This window comes from Notolepis coatsorum, assembly GCF_963971535.1.
Source record: "Notolepis coatsorum genome assembly, chromosome: 8".
NCBI lineage: Eukaryota > Metazoa > Chordata > Actinopteri > Aulopiformes > Paralepididae > Notolepis > Notolepis coatsorum.
The window spans coordinates 51,794,830-51,814,949 of NC_140172.1; the positions used below are offsets into that span (position 1 = coordinate 51,794,830).

The following is a 20,120-nucleotide window of genomic DNA, read 5'->3' on the forward strand; positions in this document are numbered from 1 at the left end:
TATGCACATCAGAATATGCAAGTCAAATAGGGCTATAGTGCCTCAGCCCCATTTGGGCTTAACAATGGTGTGAGACAAGAAGGGATGTTATCCCCAGTTATTTTTAATATATGGATGATCTGTCCAAATAATTTAACGTCTGTAATACTGGGTGCATGATTGGTAATACGCTAGTGAAACATTATGTATGCAGATGATCATGTGGTCTTGTGGAGGAAATTAACCCGGTCAATGAATGTAGTTGGTCAGATATAGACTTGGTTAAACACAGGTTTATTATCAGAGTTATAGATGGATGACTCAACGAGGACAATGGCCATTGGCCTGGTGTCTCCATGTGAGCTCTGGATACACAATGTTGATCACATTATATACACAAGGCAGAGTAGGTGTGTCCAGTGTTTGAGGTTACTTCGCTTGGAGGTGTGAGACGTCTGTCTCCGTGAAGGGAAGGGGGAAGGGAGTTGGGATCGGTTGATATGGAAAGATGGGTGGGGTGAGGTGTTTGGGAGGGGAAGGAACACAATAGGGTCAGGATATATGATTTACATCAAGTAGAGTGAAAGAGACCCTTTGGTTTCTCATAAAAGAGAGGAGAGAGCAGTCTTTAGTCCAAGTAGCGCTGGGCTCCAGCAGCACCTCACTAGTATGTAGCGGAACATGATATTAAATATAAGGCCAGTAATTGTGTTGTCATGAGAACCAACCAAAGAGGACAAATGTCTAACAATTATTGATTTCATATCCAAGAGTAAAGACCCTAAACCTGTACAAACAGCAGTAAAAGTGTATATTTTCAGCAATACGTTTGTTTACCAATAGTTTAAAGTGTTATTGGTGAAATATGAGTTTGGGAAATCTAGTCGAAAACAGGCGAATATTGACACTAGGATATGTGCACTGCCATTTTGTTTGTAGTCATATGAGGCGAGGAGACCCATGGCTTTTGATGGGCTATGGCATTTAGAAAAACTACACTACCCAGTTCATGTCAGACCCAGTCAATCATCTGACTTCTGGATTTACTTTATTATTTCTGTAATTTTTCAGGATTATCTCTCACAAACCTGAATGTTATTGGCATGAATTAGAACACTGATAGTTTCTCTACCTTTCTGTGAACGTCTAGCAAAAAACGGCGTTGCAATCTGATGAAAAATGGCGGATACATTTACATTATAAACAATTATCTGTACTTACAGTATATTTCAATCACGGTTTTTGCTGCACGCCTGGTGATACTAAATCCAGATTGAACTCTGCCATTGGAAAGGGGAGATTTGGCCCGATCCATAGATATGGCTATAATAAGGTCATTTATAGGCCTGATATTCTATATTATATAATCATATTTCAAATTGCATTTTTGTCCGGGTGGCAGAATTCCATACTGTATCTACAAAACCTTCTGTTTAATCATCTTCCCTTTATTAATTTGCTTAGATTTTTTGTACACGTGATCTCAAGAAGGTCCTGAATGAGCTCATTGGCTAGATTGTTCATGTCTGGTCAATTTTAGCATGGTGTTATTCACAGTCAAAGATGAAAACAAATGAAAATGTATATTCTCCTTTGGTTCATTACAATTGAATTTACTCAAGCCTAGTAACAGAACCAATATTTCTGACACTGGGCATACATTCCCTGAGATCCATAGATGTCCCTAGATACAAATAACATGCAAATGGACCTTATAGAAGGGGAGCAATCTTCTATTTACTTACTGTAGGTAAGTATTTTTAGGCGGACTTTCAGAAAATATGGCTAGGGATTAAGAGGTTAAGATGCCTCGATGGTGTAGTGCAAGTGAGATGCTTGTGGCTGCAGGAGATCTTCTTTCCAAGCTGTCTTTAAGAAATCATATGTATAAATGTAGGCTATTTATGGGAAGCAGGTGCTCAACAAAAACAAAAGGGCACATCATGCAGCATGTTTTTAAGTTTAAGTTTAAGTTTATTTGCAAAAGGGACAGTGCATATTAATCAACAATAAATGTAAATACGCCAGAAGTTGCCAGAAGGCTAGATTTCATCTGTAGTCCAGTGGCGGCCGGTACATTCTTCTACATGGGAGGCGCTATACCAAACATTTTGCAAACATGTACCACGCATTGGCGAATATTTAATTAGGTACAACTATCACCATTGCCATCAATCAATATATGATCACAGTCAGTCAAATGCAGCCAATATGCCCTACACATTCAGAGAGAGAGTGAGAGAGAGAGAGAGAGAGAGAGAGAGAGAGTGAGAGAGAGAGAGAGAGAGAGAGAGAGAGAGAGAGAGAGAGAGAGAGAGAGAGAGAGAGAGAGAGAGAGAGAGAGAGAGAGAGAGAGAGAGCGAGAGAGAGAGAGAGAAGGCAGAAGGGCTTGATAAAGTATATCCACTCCACTGTCCAGACTGTGTTGAATGTCCATCCATGTCCACACTGCATCCATATATAGCTTCTTGTTAGCCTTAGCTTAGGTACTGTGTGAGTGACGAGCTGTGTCTTTGCCCATTTCCGCGTCGAACAGCATGCAAACTACCTGGCGTTCCTATCGCCCTGCTCTAAGACAAACTCTAACCTTAACCAACTTTGAAAGAGTGCCTAAGCTTAACCGTCGAAAGAACTTGCCGTCACGCTCTAAGACAAATAGCTGCATCACAACAACACAACAGCTAGCATAGAGTAACTATCTACAGTACTAACCAGAAACTGACGGCCAATCAGAGAGCGTCTCCGAGAAATGCGGCTACGGAAATTATAGACGCTGCTTGCTTAGACCGCTTCAAATCGCGCCCGGCTTCCATCATAATACATCATATTTCAACGCACAGCGCGTTACGCACTGATTGGCTGTGACGGATACAGAGATGAAACCAGTGCACGGTGTGCACGCCCACTGTAAGCGCTATTGCGTCTAGCCCGAGAGAAATGCGGCTAGGAGAAATACGGCTACGGTAACGGAACATATTCTCTATCAGACAGTGAGTCACTTCCTGTTCAGGAAAACGATTATTTATATTTGATATATTAACGTTATATTGTGCATTGGAAACACAAACATACTTAAAATGAGTAAATATTATTCATTTTAAACATGTTATATTATTTATAGGGCTATAAAAAAAAATTAAAAAAAAAATTCTTCTTCTCTCTTTTAACCAGGGTTAACCAGGGGGGGCGGCGCCCCAGCGCCCCTAGTGGCGAGCCGCCACTGCTGTAGTCCCTGGCCAAGATGTTAAAAAAGGCATCAACCTAAAGTGATAAAAAAATCAGACATAACATACATCAAATAGGCCTACATAAAATACAATTGCGTATGTGTATAAAATCACGTATACACATTTTAACAAAAATACACATATAAAACAGAATAAAGGTGAATTGCATACACACATGATTGAATTAATTTAGCTGTGGGTGCAGCTCTGGTGTTCTTTGAGCCAGTTTTTTTTTATTGTTTAATTGTTCAAGCATGTTACAGGTCCGGTGTAGGCATAGTGTTCCAATACTGTGTGGCTCTAACAGAGAATGCGGATTGTCCAAAAGCACTCTTCCTGAACGGAACCACGCAGTCCCCTTTGGATGAGGACCTTGTGTGTCTTCTATTGTCCTTTCTGGCTGCATACAGACTCAGTGGTGGGGGAGCCAGTCCGTGAATTATTTTTAAAACAAGGCAAGCGTTGCTGTACAATTGAATACTCTCTAGTAGTAGATTACTGTGATGTGCCTCATAATCAGCCTCTCTATCTCTCCCTTACTCTCCTTTGCAACTTGTCTTGCAGTGTTGAATGGAACATGGTAAATGGACTGCACTTATATATCATTTTATCCAAATCGCTTTACAACTTATGCCTCACATTCACCCATTCACTCACACATTCACACACCGACGGCGGACGCAACCATGCAAGGTGCCGACCTGCTCATCGGGAGCAGTTAGGGTTAAAGGGGAACTCCACTTTTTTTGGAAATTAGCTTATTTAACATCTTCCCTGGAGTTAGACAAGAAGATGCATACCTTTTTTGTCTCTGTGTGTGCATTTTAGCTTTGGGAATAGATGCTCCGTTAGCATAGCTTAGCTTCATCACTGGAAGTGAGGCAGGACAGTAGCCTTACAGTGCCTTACAGTGTATTGCAAGGTCTGACATTGACCAAACTTGATATGCATGACCTTGGTGGGCTCTAGGTCAACTCCTGAAAAGGGGGTCAATGTCAGACTTTGCAATCAAAAGTTAGGGGGCTAATAACCCTTGCCATAATTTCAGTGCGCCCCCTAACTTTTGATTGCAAGGTCTGACATTGACCCCCTTTTCAGGAGTTGACCTAGAGCCCACCAAGGTCATGCATATCAAGTTTGGTCAATGTCAGACCTTGCAATACACTGTAAGGCACTGTAAGGCTACTGTCCTGCCTCACTTCCAGTGATGAAGCTAAGCTATGCTAACGGAGCGTCTATTCCCAAAGCTAAAATGCACGCACAGAGACAAAAAAGGTATGCATCTTCTTGTCTAACTCCAGGGAAGATGTTAAATAAGCTAATTTCCAAAAAAAAGTGGAGTTCCCCTTTAAGTGTCTTGCTCAAGGACACTTCAACAGGCTGTTGGGAGGAGCCGGAAACTAACCGGTAACCTTCCGATTACCAGACGGCCACTCTACCTCCTGAGCCACTGTCGCACCTGTTGAGCCCTCAATCTCTATATTATGGTCAAGACAGTGGAGACAATTTACCACATATGATTTGGTTAGAGTATTTTTTTTCATTTCATTTATTCGTTTATTTGGAGAGGACAGCATGTATTAATGGACGATACATAAAATGCACTGTAAATACACAGGATTTAGCAAGGGATGCTAATTTTCATCCTCAGTCCCCAAACATAAAACAAATAAAATACAAAAACAGAGCAATATAAAAACATGTTAAAACAAAAGAACAATCATTTACAAATACATGGCTACAAAGCTAAAAGGACCAAGACCATAAAGGTCCTATATATGGTCACATGATTGGTGTTCTAGAAACATTTAATTCTTTTACTTTGAGTTTAAAAGTAGTAAAAGTTGGACATTCTCAAATAGTGGTAGTTAAACTGTTCCACATCATACTTCCCTACTCAGTAATCAATAACTCACAAAACCAACACTTCACAAACATTGGTCTTATCATGTATTACGGCGCATGCTATGATAAAAAACAGTCATCATGACAGGGGAAAATTTAGCAAAGCTTACAGCAACTTCTCTCAATCACTTGCACACACACACAACATCCCCTCCAAATTCCTCAGAGACGCAGCAGCCGCCATCACCCCAGTCATCACACACATAATAAACCTCTCTATAAGACAGGGGCACGTCCCCAAGGACTTCAAAATTGCGAGAGTGACCCCTCTACACAAAAAGGGCAGCAAATTAGACCCAGGCAACTACCGCCCTGTTTCTATTCTTACCTCCATCTCGAAAGTCATGGAGAAAATAGTCTACGAACAGGTCGAAAAGTACCTGGCGGAAAAAAACCTAATCTACGAATTCCAATCTGGCTTCAGAACGTCCCACTCCACTGACACATGCCTCCTCTATTTGAACGACCACATCAAACAAGAGGTGGACGCGGGCAAATACTGCGGCATGGTCATGCTGGACCTACAAAAGGCCTTCGACACTGTCAATCACTCCATTCTAATGGACAAGCTAAAAGCAATTGGTTTTGATAGCCTATCAGTGAGCTGGATGCAATCCTACCTAGAGGGGAGAGAACAGATGGTAGAGGTAAACGGTACTCTATCCCCCCCCCTCACAGTGAGCTGTGGTGTTCCACAAGGAAGCATACTAGGACCGCTACTCTTCCTAATTTATGCAAATGACATGTCGTCAGCCTGTGACTGCAATTTGTTCCTGTTTGCGGACGACTCAGCCCTGCTGGTCTCTGACAAGAACAAATTGCAGGTTGAAAAAACCCTCAGCACGGAACTAGGCAAAATCTGCATATGGCTCGCTGATAACAAACTATCATTACACATGGGCAAAACAGAGTCCATTCTCTTCGGTTCAAATAACAAACTCAGCAAGACCGACGGATTCTCAGTTACAGTGGGTGACAATATTGTCACAAGGAAAGACGAAATTACCTACCTGGGTTCCATCCTAGAGGCAAATCTTTCCTGTGACAAAATGGCATCCAATGTAATAAAAAAAGTCAACCAACGAACTAGATTCTTGTACCGGATCTCCTCTCTGGTAAACAAGAATACCCTGAAGACTCTGGCAGGAGCACTCATTCAAGGGTACTATGACTATGCGTGCACCTCATGGTACCAAAGCACCTCAAAGGCGCTTAAAACAAAATTACAAACATCACAAAACAAACTGGTCAGACTACTGCTTGACCTGAACCCCAGAACCCACCTCACCCCTGCCCACTTTGCCAACCTAGGATGGCTTAGAGTAGACGACAGAGTACAGCAACTTGCAATGGGCCTGGTCTACAAGATACACTATACGACCGGGGTGCCCATGTACATGTCAAAATACTTCCCAAAGGTCAGTGAATACCACAACCACTACACCAGAGGAAGCTCAACAAATCATGTGAAACCCAGATTCGGCTCAAACAAGGGACTAAACACGTTTCGCAATTATGCCACAACAATGTGGAACGCCCTACCCAAAGCTGTAAAGGAATGTGAATCCCTGCCCACATTCAAAACCGCTCTTAAAGAGCACCTACGGGAGGCTGCAATTCGAAACTGGCCACCTAAATGCCCAAAACCCCCACCACCTCCTAATAGACAGTCTCCTCCCCACCGCATGTATATATTCCCTCCCCGCCGTATGTATATTTCCCTCCCACCCACCCACCCCCTCCTAATGTACAGTCCCCTCCCCATCATATGTATATACTCTGTCAGGATCTAGGGGTAACAGTACTGTATATTTGAATACCGCCTATGTCACAAATGTATCAGTACTAAATACCTATATGTCCCTATGCCATAAATGTCATGTATGTTGTGTATGTCATAAATGTCTATATGAATTGAAAATGGGGGACCCTGATGGAAACAAGACAAACGTCTTTCTCAGGTCTGCATCCCCTTAACAATTGTATGTATTGAGCCGTACTGTATTGTACCCATTCTGCAATCTGTTAAATAAAGTTTTCATTCATTCATTCATTCACACACACACACACACACACACACACGCACCCACAAACACACACGCACACACACACACACACACACACACACACACACACACACACACACACACACACACACACACACACACACACACACACACACACACACACACACACACACACACCGCAAAATTGATAGCATGCTTGCCCCCCAAAACACACAACCTATTGCAAAGCTTAGAGATGTGAAACAAATAGTTTGACTCACCCAATATTTACAGACACATGGCTATGAAACATTGTTTTTGTAGGTTTTGCAGAACTCATTAGCCATTCCTTAGCATTTCCATGTTGAAAGAGCATAATCCACAAATGTACATCCTGTTGTCTCTAGTCCTAAACTACTTTGTTCCAGCTCCCCATGCCTCACTCATGAGATGATGGTATGTTACGAGGTAACGTTAGTGGACTAAATTCCTGTATATGAGATAGTATGTTATGAGGTAACGTTAGTGGATTAAATCACTGTATATGAGATGATAGTATGTTACAAGGTAGCGTTAGTGGACTAAATCACTGTATATGAGATAGTATGTTAAAAATGTTTCATGGTGTTTTTATATGTCTTTTTTTCTATGTATTGTCTTTTATATGGACCCTGAGTTCAGAGTGAGAGAAATGTGTGGCTGCCGCCTGATATTGAAATGTCCCCCAGACCTAGCCCACATGGGCTTGATGAAGATTAATTGCTGTCTCAATATGTAGCAAATAAGATCTTAAGACCAATTCACAGGCTGGCTGCTAACACAGCACATACCCAGGCATGAGGGGACATCTGTGGTCTCATTCTACTTTATAATCCCACAGATCCTTTATGATCTTTGTGGAAATTCTGGGTTGGTAATGAAAATTGTGATTGCCCAACGTATAATACAATATCCCCATTAATTGGTTGGCCTATTGTAAGTTATATCGTCCCCTTTAATACTCCTCTAGATAACCTACAGTGCAGTGTGTTGAGATAGAATATGTTAAACTCCAGACACAGAATACGGTACTCTACAGACACAGATAAGCTATCAGACCCACTTACACAAGGTTTTGCCTTTTCCTTTTTCCTTGTAGCATAGCTATCACATACTGTAGTATTTATCCATATCATATCTGATGTATTTAGACTAAATACCATTGTAAGAGTAATCTAAATAATTACTGTAATCTTTTTCACCAGTTTTGTTGTATTTCATTGGGCTGATAATTAAAAGTGACAAGTCACAGTCTGCTTCTCTGAAGCGGGTGGATTTGTCTAATCAAACAAACGGGGTCTATGATGTCGTACTGTACACATTGTGTTGAGCTAATGAGATGAATTGTCTGTGTTTGCGCTGCAGGGAGTGGGGCTGTGTTCACCCAGCAGCCCACTGACCTGGTGGTGGTGGCCGGCCAGCCGGTGACCCTTCCTTGCTCGATCCCCGGCTACCACGGCATGGTGCTATGGCTCCGGGACGGCATGGCACTGGGAGTCAACCGGGATATCTCAGGTAATGTCTGTCTGTCTGTCTGTCTGTCTGTCTGTCTGTCTGTCTGTCTGTCTGTCTGTCTGTCTGTCTGTATGTCTGTCTGTCTGTATGCCGGCATGTCTGTCTGTCTGTCTGTCTGCATGTCTGTCTGTCTGTCTGTCTGTCTGTCTGTATGTCTGTCTGTCTGTCTGTCTGTCTGTCTGTCTGTCTGTCTGTCTGTCTGTCTGTCTGTCTGTCTGTCTGTATGTCTGTATGTCTGTCTGTCTGTCTGTCTGTCTGTCTGTCTGTCTGTCTGTCTGTCTGTCTGTCTGTCTGTCTGTCTGTCTGTATGTCTGTCTGTCTGTCTGTCTGTCTGTCTGTCTGTCTGTCTGTCTATCCGTCCATCCGTCCGTCCGTCCGTCCGTAAAAATTCAAATGTATCCAAGAGTAAATACCATAATCCTGTCAAAACAGCAGTCATAGTGTATATTTTCAACAATACGTTTGTTTACAAATAGGGTAACGTGTTATAAGTGAGATTTTAGTTTATGGAATGTGTTTATAATTTAGCGAATATCTTCCATTTTGAATTAGCGTCGCTAAAGGTTTTGTAGTCCTATGAGGATAGGGCATCCAGAGGCGTTGGCATTTCTAAAAACTACCTTTCTCAGCCGATTACAGCTTCCTGCAAGCAAATTACTTCCTGATTATTATTTTTTATTTCTCTTATTTCTCAGGATTATCTACCACAAAACTGATCCTTATTGGAATAGATTGGAGCGCAGTTAGTGTGTCTACCTTCTGTGAACATTTAGCAACAATCCCTGTTGCAATCCGATCCAAAATGGCGGAGCCATATCCATTATAAGAATGGAACTGTACATACAGTAGATTTCATTCTCGGTTCTTCCTGCACGCCTGGTGATACGAAATCCAAATTGAACTCTGGCATTGGAAAGAGTAGATTTGGCCTGATCCATAGATGTGCAAGTTGGCTATAATAAGGTCATTTATAGGCCTGATATTCTATATTATATAATAATATTTCAAATAGCATTGGTCCGGATGGGAGTACTATTTCTGTATCTGTATCTACAAAACCTTCTGTTTAATCATCTTCCCGTTATTCATTTCCTTAGATATTTTGTACACATGGTCTCAAGAAGGTGCTGAACAAGCTCAGTTTTTCCATGTCTGGTCATGTTTAGCATGTGTTGTTATTCACTGTCAAAATGCAAAGACAAATCTGAATTTATATTCTCCTTTGTTTCATCACAATTTACCCAAGCCTAGTAACAGACACAATATTTCTGACACTGGGAATACATTCCCTGCATGTTCTCGGAATCTAGGGACATACAGGTGTAGCTCGATAAATTAGAATATCGTGGAAAAGTTATTTTATTTCAGTAATTCAATTCAAAAAGCGAATCTCTCGTAGATTATCGATTCATTAGACACAAAGTGAAATATTTCAAGCCTTTATTTGTTTTAATTTAGATGATTATGTCTTAAAGCTCATGAAAGCCCAAAATTCTGTATCACCAATAAGACATTTAAAATAGATGTATTTTTCTTTTGTATATAGAAATGTCGGCCTTCTGAAAAGTATGTTCATGTATGTTCACTCAGTACTTGGTTGGGGCTCCTTTTGCACAAATGACTGCATCAATACAGCGAAATATATAGACTTTTCCACGATATTCTAATTTATTGAGCTGCACCTGTATATGGACCTCAGTGAATGTATTCCCAGTATCAGAAATAATGTGTCTGTTACTATGCTAGAGTAAATTGTAATGAACCAAAGGAGAATATAAATTATTATGATTTATTTATGTTTCCATCTTTGACGGTGAATAACACCATGCTCACATTGACCAAAAGTGAAAAACACTTATTGGCATCAAGTGTACTAAAAATCTAAGCAAATGAATGAAGGGCAGATGATTTACAGGTTATTTTGTAGATGCCGTACTGAATGAGCTCATTCTCTCTGGTCAATGTTAGCATGGTGTTATTGACCGTCAAAGATGAAGAAAATAAGAATAAAAAATGTCAAATGTATCTTCTTCTTTGGTTCATTACAATTTACTCAAGCCTAGTAACAGACACAATATTTCTGACAATGGTAATACATTCCCTGAGATCCATAGATGTCCCTAGATACCAAGAACATGCACATGGCCTTGTAGAAGTGGAGCAATCTTTCATTTACTTAGGTATGTATTTTTAGGCGAATTTTCTTAGGGCTTAAGAGGTTAACTAGATTCAAATAAGCATATTTCAATGTATGACACATAATTTGAAAGCTTACATGTACTTTCATAATCTGTAAAAATCTGTTACCAATTACCAAGGTATCACAAACTGCTGGGCTTGTTCATAGTAGTACCATATTCATATAGTGGAATATTGAAATGTAAGGTGAATCACTACAACGGCAGTATTCCTGTGGCTTTACTTTAAAGATATTGACGACTCACCGACTCAGGGGGGTTAGTTCTCACTTGTACTTTATTACAGTCTCTGGGTTACAGCGCATAACCTGGGTGCATCACCTCTCATCATGTTCAACAATTGCCTCTGAACTTCCCATAGTGCTGTTAACTAACCAGAGAGCGAGCACACTGGCTGCCACACCGTCTTATACCTTTGGCCGAGGCCAGCCCCTGCACTCCAGCCTCCGTCACCCCGCGGCTTAAACGACCAATAGCGTCAGTGCAAGCCCGAGATGGCGGAGTGCTGAGTGACAGCTTGGCTGACCAATGACCCCCAAACTCAGGGTCGCTACAATATTATAGGTATTCACTATATCAATACTATAGTATTTGGTGCATACGAGAAGAGAAACACAAGAATAATGTAGTTTTACTAAAGCAATGTTTTGTATGGGTTGAGATAGTTTGAGCTTGGGTTGAGCTTTTTTCTATAGGATAGCCCAATAAAGCCTAACTTCTCATTAGGTGCGTAGCACTATCACATCCCCTTGTCATCGTCATGTTTTTTCTTTTCTGCAGTCTTTGTGAGGACGTTTACTGTCTGTCCATCATTTTCTCCTAGTTCATTATCTCACTCTTGGCGGTATTGTCTTGTGAGTTTTTCCATATATTATCAGTCAATTATCTGCTGGTAATTGAAAACCTCCAACCTTAGCTTGTGGTGAGAAAAGTTGTCACAGTAGCTGATGACTGCTATGGAGCAATGGATGTTTGACTAGATCACTATTAATTATAATATGCACTTCCTATATGGGAATCACACACAGTGATTATATAGTTACATTAACTGTACCTGACCATTTACAGTGGAAAACTGTCCTTTTCACAGTAGGATTCACATGAGTGGAAAATAAACATAATGAACAATAGGACTGGATGTTAAACCAGAGATCATATTGCTTAAAGCAGGGGTTCCCAAAGTTTTCAGGCTGCGACCCCCGAAATAACAGTGACAGAGAGCCACGACCCCCACTATTATAGGAGGTAAACATTTTTTTTTAAACATTTAAATTATAATTAATTTTTTTAATTTGTAATTTTGTATTATAATAATTTTTTTTATAAATTGAAATGTATGGTTGAAACATGCAAACGTTCAAACGCACACACACTAATAAGCATTGGAGGCTTTTAACCAGGGCCGGACTGGGGAAATCATTCAGGCCAGGAAATATAGTGCGAAATATAGCCCCAGTCAGGCCACTTTTTAAGCGGGGGGTCTGGGGGTCTCCACCAGGAAATTTGTTGTTACAAAGACTTAATTTCCTGCATTCTGGTGCAGGAATTGTTTTATTTGTACCCTTTAAATGCCAGTGTTTGCGATGGCATCACAAATTATGGTTAAAAAAAAGGCTAGCATATGATTAGCAACAACACTGATTTTGATGGATTTTCTGTTTTTTTGTAATGTCAGATTGATAAAATATACTCTTACATAAGGGACAAAATTGTCCTCTTCAAAAACGCCATAAAAATATATTACTATATGTTGAAATAATTTGAAATAATTTACCACTTTTTCTTTCATAAATCTTTTATTCAACTTCAGCCCTGATCATAACACCACATATTCATTTAATATATATAATTCTAACCCTTTAAATGCCAGTGTGTGTGATGGCATATATTTGCAATATATCAAATGCAAAGTAGATTTTTCTGGGGGGGATTATTACAGGCTAGCATGTGACAATGATTAGCAACAACACTGATTTTGATGGATTTTTGTTTTTTGTAAGGGTCCCGCCTCCCTTTGTGTGTGTGTGTGTGTGTGAGCAAGAGAGAGATGAGAGAGAGAAGAGAGAGAGAGAGAGAGAGAGAGAGAGAGAGATAGAGAGAGATAGAGAGAGAGAGAGAGAGAGAGAGAGAGAGAGAGAGAGAGAGAGAGAGAGAGAGAGAAGAGAGAGATGAGAGAGAGAGAGAGATAGAGAGAGAGAGAGAGAGAGAGAGTTCTTCAACTTGTGTGAGTTGCAGTGATCTCCTGGTTGTTCCCCACCTAGGTTATCTAACTATTGCGCCGCTGCAACTAGAAACACTGGCCTTCTAAGTTTAGTGGCCTGACTGCATTACAACAAATTTAAAGAAAAAAAGGTATTTTTTCTTTTTTTTTTAATCATCTGGTGATCCCCCATGGCGGCTCGCGACTCCCCTAGGCGTCGCAACCCCCACTTTGGGAACCACTGGCTTAAAGGACCACAACAGTCTAGTTTTTACTTATTTCCATTACCGGAGATTGCCCCTGTCTTTACCTAATGGTTACAGGCTGCAATACTGGAAGAAAGATAACTACACAAGCATTCAGTGTGAGGCCTCTATTAATTAACACATTTTCTGGCATTCATTACTTTTTTATAAAATGTTTGATGATGTCATTTGATGATTTTGCATCATTACTGCAACTGATCAAATCATGCCTGACTCACTGTCATAATTTTTGGCATTGGACCACAGCTTGAAGAGGCGGTGTTAATTGTTCCTGATAGGACATGCTATTCCATAACGTTGTAATGCCTGACCCAGTGAGCAGTAGACCTAAATTACTACTTTGGGCTTGATATTGAACATCCCGATCAAAAACGGATTTCTCTATAGCAAAACATGAATGACGGTTGTACCATTTATCAAGGGTCACATGATTTTAGCATTTGATTGATGCAAGACGCAAACAATTTGTATTGGTCTCTTCTAATTATTTGGACATTGATTTTTTAAAGTTCAAATGTGGTGTTGCTAACACCAAAAGAGCTTGCCATATGATCTCTTACTAGCAGTATAGTTGTGTACCTAAAAAAGAGTCAGACGCAAGTCAATCTGTTCTAGCTTATGACAGGAAATGTGAATTTATTAAAATAGGCTTCAGTATAGGGGTGGATGGTATAAATGGTATCAGAACATACACAGTATGAATTTGCGCTACGGTATGGATCTTGTTTGGAAACCTTGTGACTGGTAGAGCAGCTCTAAAGTAGCAATCAATTCAAAGGGTGGAAATACCAGCAATTATTTCTACCATCTAAAAACATTACACGTGGGCGGCTAAGTGGCTGGGTTCGAGCCCAGCCCTCTGCATTGCTTCCGGCTTGGCTGGTCGTTCATACTAATACAATTGGCAGTATTAGGGGGTGGGAAAGCCGGTGGATGGGGATCGGAAGTTGTGGACAGCGACTCCTACAGGTCGGTTGGTGCGCCTGCGCAGCAGAATCAGGAAGCATCGGGGGCAGCGTGAGCCTCCCACGCATTACTCCTCGCTGCTGAGAGATCGCGCTGTGCAGGTGAAAAGATGCAACGGCTACCTCCTTGTGTACCGGAGGGGACACGTGATGCAAGGCTTGGTCCACATTGCAGCCGACCAGTGGGAGGCATGGTCTAGTAACGTTCAAGACAGGGGAGGGAAGAATTGGATAATACGAAATTGGGAGGGGAGAAAAATAGAAAAATGGGGAGAAAAAAAGTAGATCAAAAAATAAATAAAAACATTACACGTGTTGGAATATGAAGAAAACTAAATAATGCTTCCTCCGCAAATGCCCAGTGAATCGTCTGGAGAAGAAAAAAGAAAAAAGATGTCTCTGCATCTCAGACATCAGTTACTCTCACAGTAATAGCTGCCATACCAGTGTTTTACCCCTTCAGAAACATGTACAGTATACTGTAAACATCTTAAAATAAATATCCTGTGATATAGGTCTACCGTTACAGTCTATGCTTCAAATGATACCGTGATATACAATACATTTTAGACCATACCACCCAGCCCTACTTCAGTATTTAAAAAAGTCATAAATGAAAGAGATATCTATTCTAGATTATATACCAACATTGTGAGAGGCTATGTTAGCGACAGGTCTTGGAGGAGGCAATGGTTTGAAATCTCATTCATTACTCCATTTCCCATAGATCGATCACTCCAATGTATACTGGTCAAATACAACAATGGTCAAGTTCAAGTACAATGTATATGCTATTGTGTAGAAAACACCAGAAAAATCCACCTGTGCCGCGTGCACTTACAAACGATAAAACACAAAACCAATAAGAGATTACGTTCATTAATAAAGAACATGATGCATCGAAACTCAAAGGTGGCACTGGTGTGGGCAAAGAGCAACTCAGGTTTTGTCATGTAGCGTGTGATCAGTCAAGTAGGGGTCGAGCTTTGTCATGCAGTGCGCGATCAATCAAGACAAGGTAGTACTCCAAGCGCCATTACACAGTTAGACATGCTCAGTCATTCAGAGTCTAAAGACTGTGGAGCTTTTGTTGACCTGTGGGCTGAAAATGCCAGGATGTCTTTATTGTTTTGCAGGGTTTGATTGAGTAGACTAAACAATGGGAAAATATTAACTAGTAAATAAAACGTAAATAGCGTGTGACAAAGAAAGTCACTATGTGACACTATAAGTATGTTAGTATTTTGACTTAAAGTGATAGTTCTTTTTTTTTGGAACCTTACCCCTAGCTCAATGATCATACCAATGGCAATGATGACGTTGATCGGTAGCTGTTCCTCACACTAGCTCCGGCTACTTAGCCACAAACTAATACAAAGTCAAGTGGTGCTGCGAGATTAATCTAATCGTCAGCCTGTGCAATTACGTATAAAAGGCTGTGATTTGCGATTGAATTAAATACATGTGTGTGTATGCTGAATGCATGGGAGTGAAAGCCCAGGCGAGTAAAGACAATGAGACAGTTGAATGCCGGCCTCACCCTGTAAGCCAAACAAAACAACAAAGCACAATTACAGATACGCGTGTGCGTGTTGCACCATACAACAATACCTCACAGAGACATACAGAAATTACAGACTCCATAACAAAGAAACATGGTGCCTCTATACACCACTAGCAAAGAGATATGATGTCTCTATACACCATTAGCAAAGAGATCTGATGCCTCTATACACCTTTTAGCAAAGATATATTATGCATATATACACCGTTAGCAGAGACATGCTGTCTATATACACCATTAATAAAGAGACATGGTGTCTATACACTGTTAGTAAAGAGACATGCTGTCTATATACACTTTTAGTAAAGAGACATGATGTCTATATCAGTGATGGGAATAACAGCGTTATAAATAACGGCGTTACTTTTTTCAGTAACGAGTAAGTTAACGGATTACTCTTCCAATCTTAATAACGCTGTTACCGTTACTGCCAAAAAATGCGCCGCGTTACTATGATTGAAGCAGTTTTTTTCATCAGACCAACTAGATCTCTGAGCTGAGAGGAAATACTTTTGTTCCTTCCTTGGTTAGTGGGCAGCGCGCGAGACAAGCGCATACATGCTGACGATTGGCTGAGGTTGAGTACAATTTCATGGTAAGCCAATCAGAGGTAGAGTTGGGCAGGTGTTTGAAAGCATGCATAGTCAGACACACAACGACAACACAAGTGAGTCAGTCAACGAGAGACCGCGGGTCCGTGCGCGTTTTGATAGTTTGTTTGGCAAGCCAAATAATCCAAAAGGAATCCAACGAACAACACAAGCGAGCCAGTCAACGAGAGACGGGTCCATGAGTGTTTTTTGTTCGCACTTGTGTTTATTGTGTTGCAGCGCAGGGCACTATAGTAGTGGAGGCTCTACTGCCTTATCAACATAGTGCTGCACTTCCTGGGCCCTATTCCCCGTACCTGGTTCAACTAAATCGATCAAAAGTCCCATTATCCAGATTCAATTAACCCGATGTTTGAATCCGGGCTTTCCCTGTTCCTTGAATGCTGATTCAGTCTCGTTAATTCGAACCAGACTTGATACTCAGGATAATTGCGCGCGGCCGCCTCACCTGAAAAGACAGCAGGTGTCGATCGTAGAAATCCTGATTTTCTAACGGCATTGATTGATTGATTGATTTAAAACTTTATTAACAGATTGCAGAATGGGTACAATACAGTACGGCTCAATAACCTCGCTGACAAGTTAAATGCATAATATATAGGCTAATTTTAAATCCCTCATTACCCCAATCACTCAGATTATATTTATTTAAATGTGCCTGCTGGCAATAGGGTTAATGGAATGAATAATCGAATGAGATCTTGCTAGCGAAAATAATTAGTTCAACTCTTTCAGAATAAGGATAAAAACAAGCCCAAATAGTATATCTAATTGATACGAATTATATTATGAGGATATCTGTACTGTATGTGCTTAGGTATTATGTACTATATAAATACATGGTTCCCAAAGAGAGGCTTGGAGGGAGGCTTGCAGTTACACTATTAATCAGGTTTTAATCTGTTTCTGACATAATCCATACATGCATTGAATTGATTACCCTTTGGTTTATACCAGTGACACCTCATGTTCATCATCAGATAACAGTGCTTGAAAAGATAAATGCATTTTCTCAAATTCATTCATCAAAAACGTCAAAGGCTCATTCAATTTGTCAAGTCACGTCACGTCATCAAATCCATCAAACAACGCATCTCCTCATATATTTTAATCCCAGTTACAATATCACAATAACGTGTGACACTGACAATTAAACACTCCACAGATTCAGATTCCTCATAATTCATATCCACAATCCGCGCATAGACGCTTCATATGCTTGAATGAAACACAATCTGGGCGCTCCGTTAAGCAAATACACAGCGAAGAATATTAAACTAACGCCCGATAGGTTTCATTCATAAAAAATATCCCAGCGGGATTCACATTTGCAATGATCCGTTTAGTCCGTTATTAAAATAACTGTGTGTGTTGGCGAGCGCCGTGTCCGTATAACTATGACGTGCATTATTTAGGACAAAGTACATTTAGTATCAGCATTTTAGGTCTATTATTTTACATTTAAAACGCCCCCTCTAGGAAAACGAAGCACAAACACATAATTCAGAAAGGTATAATGGGATCTACACTGTGATAATTATTTCAGGAAGGGAGCTGCATTTCTTTGTGAGGGTGTGGCCATGCAGGTTATCCAGCTAACTGAACTAAACCCTGCTCCGGAGCAGGTTCAAACTTTCTGATATGTTACCATAGCGACTTAGAAAATCCGACGTCGGGGAACGGAAATGTCTGGCTTAAGTCAAGCTATGCTGAAAATGATCCGGCTAACTCAGTTAGCCAGGTACGGGGAATCAACAATTCTTAGAAAGTGTTCTATATTCGTACTTAAGCACATAATTTAGAATGTGTGTATGCACAGAAATATCGGGATTTAACAACCGTGCGTACACGGGTCCTACGCACACTCCGTATTGATAAATACCATTTGTCCTTACCGTCAATGCTCATGCATGATTATCCATATATGGTCATGAAACACCCCCATGGGATGTGAAATAATGGTCTAACCCGAGCGAACTCTGAGAAACTTCACTGAGAGCGAGATTGATCACCGAGGTCTAACCAACTAAATCAACGTATACAGCATTTCCCGTTGTGAACAATCTTATTTGGAAACATGACACACAGAATAATAGTATTTAGCGTTTTATTTTAAACAATATTTAATCGTATGATTATAGATATTTCTTGAGAATAAATAAATCCAATGAAGTTGCCAAGTTCACAGACAACTCCGCTGAGGAGGAGGGAGCGTGTAGACTATCTTCGGTGCGCCGGGAGCCAAGGATGTTGACTGACCCAGTCCTGCTACAGAACCAGCACATTGACAAAAATAAATGACAAGCTGACCCGACATTAAGCACTGTAATGACTGAAATTAAATCAATTTCAGCAGGCCAACTATGCGCTCTACAATGCCTATTGTGCGCTCGTCGTGAGCCTGTGGTTCTGGTCAGAGTCATTATGGCTTCAGTGGATAACTCTGATCTGCATTTAAGTGATGTTTTAGATACCCCAGTAATAACATTACAATTGAATTAAATACAATTAGGCCTGAATGAGACTCCGGCCACCGGCACATTATCAGCCAAAACGCACATCGCAGATTATCTGTAGTATTCTGTACATTGACCGAGTCGAATCCCGTTCACATTACTGGATTTTGTTTATTGATGGAGCTTTGAAAGCTACATGGGTACAGTCTATATATTGCTCCGATGATGTTGGGTAACCTGATAATCCTCTCTTGGCCTCCTGTTATTGATATATGGATATTGTATGTAGTTGGTGGGGTTGGGGAAATTAGACATCCAACACTGCGTTTTGCTCCACACTCCAATGTGGGTCTCAAATTGCGGTACAAATCAAGGAGAATGTGTCTCGGGTAGCTGACTCTACTTAATATTATTATGTTCTCTCTCTGCAAATAGACATGCCCTATATCTCTGAAAACATCTGAGCGCACACCGGAGAAGTATTCCTATAATAACGCTATGAACCAGGCTGAATTCATTCGGAAATACCTATTCCACATGCTATTTAGGGTTTGACAATAATTACACTAATGTCGCTATTTTACAATGAACTATAGTGAATTACGGGTCATACATTGTTGAAACTAATGCACGGAATCTTATTTCTGCGGTGCAATATTCAATATTCGACCACCGGGCGCCCAGGTACGCATGCTCCGAGCTGTGCGTAGATATACGCACAAAGTCAAGCACAAGTTCAATTTGATAAGTCCCACACGTTGCTTAGAAATGATCGTACGCACGGGTTATGCACATATCTGTGAGTATGCAACGTTGATGAATGAGGGCCATGGTGTCTATATACACTGTTAGCAAAGATACCTGTAACTGAGGGGTACAATTCCCTGACTGTATTACTAGATATGATACTTACTACCACTACCTTTGTACTTAATATTCGGCCACCCAGTACACGGCATAAATATATTATCATAAACACTCTCACGTAGATGAAACGGATCCAACACAAATGTACGAAGTCGAAGTATGCGTTTATTACTACACAGCAATGGTGTGTAGAGCAAGCACTTAATCACTTAATTACATTTATGAATTGAAATAGTATGCACTTTTATGGCAAAGAGTATTCGTCGGTATATCAATAGAGAATGTCCAATCTCTGATGGCGCAGGTGGTAAATATACGACCT

The 20,120-nt window shown here is 40.6% G+C and overlaps 1 protein-coding gene across 1 annotated transcript in view; it reads left to right on the top strand.

Moving 5' to 3' along the window:
* Positions 1–20,120, top strand: part of LOC311232985 (kin of IRRE-like protein 3) — a gene marked incomplete at its 3' end in the record, with an annotated part of 534,465 nt that overhangs the window by 272,616 nt on the left and 241,729 nt on the right. Inside the window, exon 2 of the mRNA XM_084319831.1 lies at positions 8,522–8,671. Within this exon, the coding sequence (XP_084175957.1) occupies positions 8,522–8,671 (150 nt within the window). The remainder of the gene's footprint in view (positions 1–8,521; positions 8,672–20,120) is intronic.